The 12102-nt window shown below is 48.8% G+C and overlaps 1 protein-coding gene across 1 annotated transcript in view; it reads left to right on the forward strand.

The window, feature by feature from the left end:
* AZGP1 (alpha-2-glycoprotein 1, zinc-binding) overlaps positions 1–6449 on the forward strand; it is a 37048-nt gene extending 30599 nt beyond the window's left edge. Inside the window, exons 2-4 of the mRNA XM_047089468.1 lie at positions 2000–2148; positions 4670–4945; positions 5562–6449. Of these exons, the coding sequence (XP_046945424.1) occupies positions 2040–2148; positions 4670–4945; positions 5562–5827 (651 nt within the window). The 5' untranslated portion in view covers positions 2000–2039 and the 3' untranslated portion in view covers positions 5828–6449. The remainder of the gene's footprint in view (positions 1–1999; positions 2149–4669; positions 4946–5561) is intronic.
* Positions 6450–12102: the final 5653 nt, after the last annotated feature.

The raw sequence follows: 12102 nt of genomic DNA on the forward strand, positions 1-12102 counted from the left end.
CTGCTCCGAGCTCCAGGACCCAAGACAGTCCAGAACCTTCCAGTCAGGCACAATGGGCACGATGGTGTCTGTCCTGCTGTCCCTGCTGCTCCTTCTGGGTCCTGCAGTCCCTCAGGAGACCCAAGCTGGTGAGTGAGGAAGTAAGGGTGGCTCTGGAGAAGAACGGAGGGGAAGTAATAAATGGAACAGGTGGGCTGGAGAAGGGCCTCTCCTACAGCTGTGATCCACAAGTAGACTGTGTGAATGTGAGGCCAAGGCTGTCAGCTAACTCAGCTCAGAAACTTCTAGAAGCACTGAGGGAGCCTCTGGACCCATGCTAAATGAGGCCGTAAAGATCTGAAACCCCTTAGTTTACAAATGAACAAAACTAAGACCAGAGAGGTGAAGTGACCTGGCCAGAGTCATACAGCCAGGACGGGGCAGGAGCCACACAGGTAGAACTTCTTGTTCTTTTCTTTCTTTCAAGGGCTGGAGGAATCTGTCTGACTCTCAGGGAAGAGAGAGCAACCCCAAGGGGCAGATATGAAGGCAGGTTAACTGGAGGGTTCTAGAAAGAAATCTGTCCCCTCCCCCCACAGTGCCACTGTTAACCCTGAAGGCAAGTTACTGGGAGAGAGGCCAGCTGGAACCTTGAAAGAACCAAAGTCAACTCTAGAACAGGAAAATGAGGCTGTTTCTCAGCCAAAAATCTCAGGGGGAAGAAATATAAGCCAAAGTGTGCATGTTTTAAGTTTGCTACATTTACAAACTATGAGAACATAGGTGTTATTTGAGAATGTTAATCACACCCTACTCCAAAATTTGTATTAGCCAGGGTTCTCCAGAGAAACAGAACTAATAGGATGCATATCCAGACAGAGATTGATTTTAAGGAATTGGCTTGTACAATTGAAATCCACAGGCTAGTTCAGCAGGTAGAGACCCAGAGAAGAGTCAGTGTTGCTGTCCTGAGACCAAAGGAAGTCTGGAGGCAGAATTACTTCTTCTTTGGGGGACCAGGCTTTTTTCTTGTGGCCTTCAACTGATTGGGTGAGGCCCACCCACATTATGAAGGGTAATATGCTTTACTTGAGGTCTACTGAATTAATAATGTTGGTAGTCATGTGGCAGATTCCTAGTCCAAGTACTGACATTATTCTTGCTAATTAGTTTCTAAATGTGATTAACATTTAACACCCCTGTGAGTTGTATCATGAATTAATTATGGCGATGTCCTCCTCTCCAAGTCCCTGCCTTATACCAAAACATAAGGCACAGCCCTGGGAATTCTGAGCTCTAGATCCATTCTAGGTCATTTCCTGAGTTTGCTGGTAAATTCTTCCTACACATTGGAACTATATGTATTAGATTAGGTTAGACTAGGTTGTGCTCCAGTAACAAAGTTGTTAGTGGCTTAACCCAACACATTGTTTATTTCTTACTCATGTAAAGTGAATACAGATAAGGCAACTTTCCTGTCTTCTGTGGGGTGACTCGGGAATCCAGGGATTCTGTTTTCTCCTGAGGCCTCCACAGTCATCACCTAAATAAGAGACAGAGACAACAAACCAACTAATAGGGCCTGAGACCAGAAGAAAGACATCACTACAATTCACATCCCCTTTCGGCAGAACTCAGTCTCATGATCCCAATATACCTACAAGGGGGCTGAGAAGTATTGTGTTGTCTCGTGCCAAGACAAGACAGTGTAGTGAAGCTACAGAATGGTCTCTGAAATACCATCCCTAGAATTGGGAGGGCCCTTTCACTCGAGCGAGCCTCCAGTGGGGTGAGGCTGTGGGCTGCAGAGGCCAAGGCGCAGTGACCACATCCCCCTTCCTGGCCCTCTGCTGCCCCACGTTGGGCCTGCATGGACCCCACACTTCAAAGTCTCTTCCTCTTTTTCAGGGTCTTACCGTCTGAGCTTCCTCTACACCGGGGTGTCCAGGCCCACTGACAGCCTCCCTAGCTTCCAGGCCACTGCCTACCTCAATGACCAGGTCTTCTTTCACTATGACAGTAAAAGCAGGAAGGCCATACCCCTGGACCCATGGAGCCAGATGGAAGGAATAGAGGACTGGGAGAAGGAGAGTGAACTTCAGCAGGCCAGGGAGAGCATCTTCATGGAGACTCTGCAGGACATCATGGACTATTACAAGGACAGAGAAGGTCAGTGGACCAAGGAGGGTGGGGTGGAGGGTCTTAGCCCTGCAGGTGTGAGTGGAAAGGGATCAGCAGGATGGAACTAATCCCCATCCCTAACAAGGAACAGACATTCTGCATCTCCCCACCCCCACCCCACAACGCAGCTGCTCTCCGCCTGCCCTGTCATGTCCCCATCCTCACTCCCAGACCTCAGCTCTCACAGGAAGTGATGTCAGAGTCAACTCTCACCCAGGCACATGTGACCTCTCAGCTCCACACCCCAATCCGTCTGGGGCTGCTGGCTGGCACTTTAGAAGGCATCAGACTCCCCTGCCCAGGGATGTCGAGCAGAGAGTGAGCTCACCCTGGGGTCGGTCAGACGTGGGTTCACATCGCAGCCCAGCCAGTCACTAGCCATTTCACAGTGAATGCTCTTAATGCCTGGTCTGAATCGGCAAAACTGGAATCTCCAAGAGATTCCATCAAACTTACCTATGTGAATTCCACAAAGGCTAGAACTTCATCTGTCTTGATCACCCCTCTAGTCCCATCCCCTAGGACAGCCAGTAACACCTGCTCAAATGAAATGTGTTACATGATTGAGAGAAAGTGCCTGGCAACAACCATGGCCCGTACCGGGAGCTGGTGGGGACTGAATTCAAAGCCACATGCTGTTAGAGGTACAGGGAATCCTAAAGGCCCTCCTCTCCATGAGGGCTCATCTGGACTTGTGGTAGGAGGCATTTGAGGAGCCAGGACAGTGCAGGGCACCAGGACTGGCTCCCATGTGTCCAGCCCAGCACGCAGTCCTGCACACTGCCCGCTCCCCAAGTCAGCCAGTCACAGGCTGGCAAACTGTTGATGCTAAGTCATCGTAGGGCGGGCGTCGAAAGATGGGTTTCTGAGTACAAAAATGCCTAAGAAGCTACACGGAACCTGAAAGTTTCCTAAAGGAGGCCAGAGTTTTGCAGAAATCTGAAGGATAAGGAATGGGAAGCCCGGGTAAGGAAAACAGCCCAGTGAGTGTGTCAGAAGTAGGACAGGGTGATTGATGCACAGTGCCCAGAGACACCAGCAGACATTTCACCAGCTGGAATAAAAATGTTGACACGAGTAATTATGAGGAAAGAGGGTAAAGAGATGAACACAGGGTGGCAGAAAAAGGATGGGAGCGAACACTTATTGAGCACTTGCTAGGCACCAGGCACGGGTGTTAACACTTGTCATGCTCGCGCTCACCCTCTAAAGTAGTACTGTCAACATGGCTGTCTCCAAGATGAGAAAACAGAGGCCCAGAGAGGTTAAAGGCCCAAGTTGGTGCACAAGCCAGGTGGGGGTGGGGAGAGAGCTGCCAGTTGAGGCCAGGGAGCTTGAGAGGAGAACCTGTGCCCTCGGCGCTAATCAGTATTGGGTAAACACCTCCCTTTATCACCAAAATGAAGACATGTGTCCCCTTCCCTAAGGAGGCTGATTTCCAAGGCTTGTGGCTCGCTGGGAAGAGAGGGGGCCTCCGAGATTTGTAATGTAGATATCAAACTCTGGAGAAGAGGAAAGCAGAGATCACATCACATGAGTAAATGTGGAGTAACAGTGGTGACATCAGCTCCACTTAGAAATGAGAGGGGGGAATGGGGGACATTTCATAATCTGCATAAAACTCTAAATATGAAATTCTATTTCACTCAGAGATAGCACTTCAGTGTGGTTGTGTCAGGTTTCTAAGAGCTTCCGATGGGGCACCTGGGTGGCTCAGAGGGTTAAGCGTCCAACTTCAACTCAGGTCATGATCTCGCGGTTCATGAGTCAGAGCCCTGTGTCAGGCTCTGTGCTGACAGCTGGGATCCTGGAGCCTGCTTTGGATTCTGTGTCTCCCTCTCTCTCTCTCTGCCCCCTCCCCACTCCAACTCTGTCTCTCTCTCTGTCTCTCTCTCTCAAAAATAAGTAAAACATAGGAGCGCCTGGGTGGCTCAGTCGGTTAAGTGTCTGACTTCAGCTTAGATCACGATCTCGTGGTTCATGAGTTTGAGCCTCACATCTGGCTTTGCGCTGACAGCTCAGTGCCTGGAGCCTGCTTCAGATTTTGTGTCTCCCTCTCTCTCTGCCCCTCCCCCACTCTCTGTCTCTGTCTCTTTCTCTCTCAAAAATAAACATTTTAAAAAAATTAAATAAATAAAACATTAAAAAATGTTTAATAAAAGAATTTATAAGATATAAAAAGAGCTCCCAGTGCATTCACAGTTCACTAAATGAGATGATGCACAGGGACTAGACATCCTGTGCCTAGTCTCTAGCTCCCTGATACTCCCCGGCTGGGAAGAATGTTTCTCTGCTCAGACGGGCCTAAAACCCAAAGCAAAGCAACTTTCCCTGTCTCTGTCTGCTATATGTCTGGCTCATAACCCATTTGTCAAGATAAAGGGACCGTGTGCTTAGGTTTCCAAAACCACTCTTCCTGCTGTTTTTGCAAACTGTGTAGGAATAGCAGTTGTTAAGACGGAGTTGATGCCAGGCTGACTGACTTCCTGGGGGCCCGGGGAGGGTACAGGGTCTCACACCTTTCAGGGAAGGTTTGGCTGTGAGCTCCTGAATAACAAAAGCAGTGGAGCGTTCTGGAAGTATGCCTACGATGGACAGAACTTCATCGAGTTCAACAGAGAAATCCCAGGCTGGGTCCCCCAGGACCCAGCAGCTCTGAACACCAAGCGGAAGTGGGAGGCAGAAGAGGTCTACGTGCAGCGGGCCAAGGCCTATCTGGAAGAGGAGTGCCCGGCGATGCTGCGGAGGTACCTGCAATATGGCAAGGCCTTCCTGGACCGACAAGGTACCCCCCACTTCCTGTGCCCTGCTCCTCCCGAGCTGAGCTGACAAGGACCAAGGTGATCTCAGGCTGGGAACCCAGGGAATATCTCAGGCACATCCCATGGTGGTGTCTCTATGCTGATGCCTCCTGGCTTGGCACTGGATGGAGGCAGGCATGTAAAATGCCTGCCTGCGACAGGACTGGTCGGCACAAGCTAACACGTTGGTTTGGGAGGCGATGAGAACGAGGGTCCTACAGGATACAGCAGGGAAGGATCTGATGGACAGAGCTGCAGGCAGAACTGAGGCCTAGAGCTGAGCCTGGGAGAGGAGAGAGCCCCAAAGCCCACTCAGAAGTTTGGGAAAAAATAAAAACTGTATGGAGGCATTCACAATTTCTTGCCATCAGATGTCAGTACATGGTGGAGGGACAGGGGAGCAGGAGGGTGGCCACAGTCATTCCATGATCCAACATGGGAACCCTCAGCCTTCCCTGATCTTTGTAAAGCTTCCCTGGGGAGGCAGACACAAAACTTGGAGTTCTGCTCATCACCAACACCCAGAGAGTGGAGGGAAGGGACACGAGCAGGGAGTCATCTAGGGCACACCCTCCATGTCCACGCTCTGTCCCCCCGCAGATCCCCCATCTATGTCCATCACCAGGACCCCAGGAGAAGATACAATCAAGTGCTGGGCCAGTGACTTCTACCCACAAGATATTGATCTGCACTGGATTCAGGGGGGCAATACAGTAGAGACTGAGGTGAGGGGAGACCTTCTCCCCAGTGGAAACGGCACTTACCTGTCCTGGGTGTCGTTGACAGTTTCCCCTTGGAGAACTAAGAACACAGTCTTCTGTCGCATAGTGCACAGCAGCCTGGACCAGCCCCTCACTGGGCTGTAGGACAAGAGGCAGAGAACCAGGGCTGACAGCCGCAAGGGGACTCAGGTGCAGCAGTCACCCTTCCTGCGGAACGCCAGAAGATGAGCTCTAGAAATCACCGTCAGCATCACCAGTGGGGCCCAGGGAACAGTGCGAGAAGTCAGGGGACAGAAGATTTGAATGCCGGCCACTGAGCTGACTCACTGCTAAATTCTCTTGCAAAACCCCATTATCTAATCTATAGAATCAAATCAACAGTAATCACCTTGCCTAGCACACAGTGTAGGAAGAGATTTTTCAACCCTAATGGAGTAAAAATAATGAGTACATGTTACCATTCGTCCTGTGCTCCTAAGCCTCTGATTCATCTGAAATTCTCGGCATCGACTCAAAGCAGCATTTCTGGGCATCATGACCTGGGGTGTCAACTGTAGCGTGGCATGGACCACCTGGTCCGTTGGACCTTGTTTAGGAGCCCACTGTGGATGTCCCATCTGTTGTGAGGTTGGAGAACCTCTTTAATACAAACCCAAGCCTCCTCTGTGCCTCAGTTGCCCCAGACCTCCCTCCTCCCTGTGAAACACTGCCCTCCATTCCAGTGCTCCATCATTCCCACACCATTTTGCCTTGGAGCCACACACCATAGCTCATTCGAGAGGCTTCCTCTCTCCGGGACATACTCCCAGGAAAGCAGGAATCTGATGTTCACTTGTATGCGTGTGTGTGTGTGTGTGTGTGTGTGTGTTTAACCAAGTTACCCACCACCATCCACAGGTTTAAACCCCAAAAGACAGAGCAGAGCTCACACTTGACCTTTTCATTAAGCTAATCTCTATGACGAGACCTTCCTTTCCTTCCCAGCCTCAGCCTCTACACTGGATTTCTCCAAGTGAAATGAGCTGAGCTGAGCTCATTAAGCATTCAGAATTCTAAGCTGACTCTTTTATTTTTCTTGAAACTCTAAATTTTAAGATTATACTTTTTATTTTTGATACTTTGACCAAGTTTGGAAATCAAAGCTGAGAAATAGCTTCTTCAGTCTATGTGAAATCCATATTCCTCTCCTCCGAGACAAAAACACAAACAAACAGTATAGGGCTACAGGTGGGGATATCCCAATAGTCAAGAGGGAAAAATATAGCCATTGACATTTCAAACCACATGACACTGAACAAATAAAGAAAACCACGTGATGGGAGAATTTCAGATCAATAAGGAAACCCAAAGTCCACAGGAACAGGCCAGGGCTAAGGCAGACTGAAATGTGAGACCCCACCTCACCTAGGACAGGGGACATGGCTTGGGAGTGGGTCAGGAAAGGGAACCTCAGAAGACCCCAGTCCTGGCCAGGTGTGGGGGAAGGGGAGAGGGACACAGAGCAACTCAGAGACCCAGAGAAACTTCCTGGAGGGGTTCAGGTTTCAGAGGAGGTGTGAAGGCCAAGACAGCTGGCCAAGAAGAGGTAAAAAGATCGTTCCTGAGCAGTCGGGCATGAGATGGCTGAGTGGAGGGCCACAGGGACCTGACAAGGGATGTGACTGAGAGTGGGGCTAGGCCGTGGGCATGCCCAGGCCCACCAGGGAGGATAAAGGGCCCAGAGGACCAAATGTGTGTCCTTCCCTGAGCACCTCCCACCTGCCCAACAGAGAACCAGCAACAGATCCTAAGTTCAAGGGCACTTTAAAGATGCCCCACCCCAGGAGGGCCTCACTGCCACAAACTATCTCCTTGGCAGTTCCTCAGTCCCTTAGTACTACCTCGTCTCTCTGGAAGACTCCTCTGGGAACAGTTCACCAGCTAGACTGCAGGGATGGGCAGGAGATGCCAAAGGGCTACAAGACTTAACCCTAGTCTCTGTTAAGGTCCTCTTCAGTTTGGCTGAACGCTGCCTTTTCAGCCTAGCGTGCTACTAGGTCTTGCTGTGCCAGCCAAGTAGACCTGATTGTCAGATATGTTTAGTGTTTTCTCCTGTTTCTTTTGTTTACTTATTGGTGCATTCACTCAAGTATTCTATACTGAGTATCGATTTTCTGCTTGGTACTCTAATAAGCATTGGAGACCAAGCAGGACAAGTAGGTACCACCCTTTCCTGCCTGGAGCTTGCCCCAATTCTGTTTATTGAAACAATACCCTCTATCAAGGTTCAACCCAAAGCTTACCTCTTCCCATGACCGCTACCATGATCACTAATTCCAACACATACTCCTTCTATGCTATCTCTCAGATAGAAAAATCAGGGAAGATTTCCAGAAAGCCACTGAGGGAAGCTAATTTCCACACTAAGCATCCCACACCACCCCATCACCTCATCTCTTTTTTGTCCCTTTCCAAGTGAAAGGAAAGGAATCAAAGATGGGAATAACCGGGGGGAAGAGCATTTGGGGCAGAGGGCACAGCAAAGGCCAAGTCCCCAGGGCAGGAACAATCATGGTGCTTGAAAGGCAGAATAAAGACCAGTGGACTCCAGCATCATGAACAAGAGCAGAGTCATAAGAGAAGATGTTGAAAAGGCAGATAGCAGCCAGATTGTATAAGAGCTTTGTCAGCCTTGGGAAGGAGTTTCTACTGCAAATGGCACTGCCTGGTAGGTTTTAACAAAGATGGTGATATGATTTGATTTAGGTTTTTAAAATATCCCTTTGGGGTGCCTGGGTGGCTCAGTGGGTTGAACCTCGGACCCTTGATTTCAACTCAGGTCATGATCTCGCAATTCATGGGTTGGAGCCGCGCATCTGGCTCCACGCTGACGGTGCGGAGCCTGCTTGGAATTCTCTTTCCCTACCCCCCTCTCAAAATAAATAAATAAACTTCAAAAATAAAATATCCCTTTGGCTGTTATGTGAAGAACAGACCACGGCGACGGAAGAGTGGAAACAGGGAGACTAGATACAAGGCCGGGGGAAGGACTTGGATCACAGTCGTAGTAGCTGTCAAGATAGGCAGCCAGAGTCAGGATATATTCTGGGGATCAAGCCTACGGGGACTTGCGGATGGACCCGATGAGCACTGAATTTGCTGAGAGGTTGGCTATGAGCTGTGGGGTAGTCTGATCTGAATCACTTCTGGCAGCACGCTCCTCCCTAGGCTGTCATGTCCCACACAGGCCTCCTGCCTCAGTCCCCTTGATTGCTCACTCCACCTGATCCCTGCTGCTGGAGCATCTGGAAGCTTCCTGCTTCTCATCCAAGGAAGAATTTTCAAGATGATCCACCTCCAATACTATTGCGTGCACTCCCAGGGTAGCTGCTCCGAAGACCAGCCTCCAAACTGATCCGTGCTGTTCCTTTCTGCGTCTTTCCTCGCTCTTACAGCTCAGACCTCATTCGTCTCTCCCTCTAGCCTCCTTACACGGCCCCACCCTGCCTGCGTACCCTGGGTGAAGAGCCTCCTCCCAGACCTTCCTCTCAAGCTCTCCAGACGCATCTCCAGCGTTGCTCGCGCGCCCCCTCGTGGTCTAAAGGCAAAGGTGCAGGCTGGCCGCGCGCACCTGGGCCGGGTCTCCTCCTGCCTAAGTACCAGGAAATGGAACCTAGGAAGCCAAGGTGGCTGGATGTAGATCCCCGACAGCAGGAGAGCTCCAGGAAGTGGAAATGCTTTCTACCTGAGAGGTGAATAATTGCTATCGACCATTCCTAAACTAAGAGCTGGCAGAGAGAAGAAGGAACCCCGGGTGGCCCAAACTGAAAAGACCCGACTGAATGCTTCTCCTAAGCCCCGCGGGATCTGCTTCTCCCCCGTGGCTGCCCCAGAATTTCTTCATTGCTGACCCGATACTCCTAGCTCTCACCTGCTCTGGCTCAAGGGCTTGCATTTGGCTTTGAACTGCAACTCCCAGTGCCTACTTTAGGCAAAAACTCAGAATAAGATAGTGACAGAAGGAGGCTTCCTGCACAAATGTGTCATTTAGGAATGCCCCTCAGCTGCAAGGAATATCGTATTTGACTGCAGATGGCTCAAACGAGGGATTTTTCTCAGGGCACAACAGCCCCCCTTCTCTATGGGTTTGGGGTCGCCCCCTACTGGTCACAATAATAACTGCAGCAGGTGTTAGGAGACAGAAGCCTTCTTCAGCTCAAAGTCAGGACTCACGCCTTGAGATAATGGCCTAAATTCTTCCTCCCACAATTCCTGCCTTTTATCACCGAGGAAAACCTTCCTAGGAAGACAGACTCACCCACCCCCAGCCGACCTCCCTTTACATCTCACCAACCAAAGTCAGTTTCATGCCACAGGCTGAGCCCCTGAGATTAAGAGTTTTCTGTCAATTTTTGTCAAAATCAGAGAGCATTTTTTAGCACAGAAGAAGGAGGAAGATTATTTGGAGGTAAGCGCCAACAGTTTCTGTTACCCTGGAAAAATATATACAACGTTAAAAAAAAAAAAAACCAGCTCCCATACTTCTACGAAACATTAGCACATTCCCATTCATGTCAGGAATATCACGAATGCCTATTTCCACAATTATTCAATATTTTTCTAGAACTTCTAAGTTAATTCCTTAAGACAAGAGGAAGTGAGAAGTTCAAATATTGACAGTCATGAAATGAATGACACTTATTAGCAGATGCTACGTCTTCCTACCTAGAAAACTCAAGAAAATCAATGGCCACTTCACTAAAATAGAGTTCAAAAATGTGGGTGACAAGCAAATACAGGAGATCAATAGATTTCCTACACACCAACAACAAATAGTGGGAAATAAAAAAGAAACCCAGCCACATTAGCTTTAAACAGAATAAAAACAAAATAGCCAGGAATGAATACGTGTTTTCCTGGGGGTTGAGCAGGATGTCCCAATTTATATAGCTTATTGTTTGCAGCAGTTTCCCATCTTTGACCTTGAATCTGGTATTTGCCACTCCTCTTTAGGAACTCTCCCAGCCCTTCTGTCTCCAGCTTTCAGGCATATCCCACATCCCATCCACACTTCCTCTCTACCCAGGCTGTGTAAGGGGTCTGGAGAACCAAACACAGGCCAGGCTGCAGTGGCCAGAGAACAATTTGTCTTTAGATATGGGAATAAGTTACTAACATAATACTAAATACCCCTCCAAAAATATATATAGACAAAACAGAGTACACTGAGTTAGTATGGCTTACTGGTTAAGCAAGCAGATTCTGGAATACAATTGAATGGTTTTGACTGGAATTTATAACTGCCATTTATAACTGTATAATCTCTCTGTTTGCTTGTCTGTGAAATAGCACCAGTGTGGAAAATGTCCCACTTGAAGAGGGTCAAGTGGGCTAACACAGGTAACGCTCTTTAGTAGCAGGTACATAGGAAGCATTCAAACATTATTAGCTATGTTAAGTATTACTATCATGGTTGTTATTGAAAGAAAGGCATTCTTAAGCCAAGTGCTGTTCAAAACTCTATTAATTTATTCACTCCTCAAGACAACAGAAGTGTTCCATGCACTTCCCAGGTCAGGCCCTTACAGGGCAGGGGTGAGCCGTCCTCCCCCCTTTGGTCTTCCTCTTCCTGCTCCTTGGGAATGGATGTGATACCTGGAGTTCAATCTTGGACTGTGACATTGAGAACCACACCCTGGGGATAGGAGAGCAGAAAGCTGGAAGGGATCAGGGTACCAGGTGCCAGTGGAACCACCAATCCAGCCCTGAACTGCCTAAACCCAGACCTTACAAACGTGACAAAAATAATCCTCTGTCTTGCTTAAGCCGCTCTCATTTGGAATCTCATTCACTATAGTCAAACCTCATCCTGATACAGCCTACCACCAGGAGGTCTCTGCCATTTGGGACATTCTGGGTGTAGTATGAAATAAATGTGCAGGGGCGCCTGGGTGGCTCCGTCAGTTAAGCGGCCAACTTCGGCTCAGGTCGTGATCTCGTGGTCCGTGAGTTCGAACCCCGTGTCGGGCTCTGTGCTGACAGCTCAGAGCCGGGAGCCTGTTTCAGATTCTGTGTCTCCCTCTTTCTCTGACCGTCCCCTGTTCATGTTCTCTCTCTGTCCCAAAAATAAATAAATGTTAAAAAAATTAAAAAAAAAAAAAAGAAATGTGCAGACTTCTGAAATGACCTTTCCCTAACTGTGACAGGGCCAGTTAGAAGGAGATAAGAAGCACAAAGCAAGGGGTTCCAGGCTGCCTCAGTCAGTGGAGCACACAGCTTTTGATCTCAGGGTTGTGAGTTCTAGCCTCACATTGGGTGTGGAGTGTACTAAAAACAAAATTAAAAAAATTAAAAAAACAAGAAAGAAAGAAAGAAAGAAAGAAAGATTAAAAAAAGAAAGAACCCCAAAGCAAAATGTTTTCCAGGCAGTTCTGTTTCTT

The sequence above is a fragment of the Lynx rufus genome, unplaced genomic scaffold, assembly GCF_022079265.1.
Source record: "Lynx rufus isolate CCGP_SWC_20201006 ecotype Redwood Valley unplaced genomic scaffold, mLynRuf1.p SCAF_27, whole genome shotgun sequence".
Lineage (NCBI taxonomy): Eukaryota > Metazoa > Chordata > Mammalia > Carnivora > Felidae > Lynx > Lynx rufus.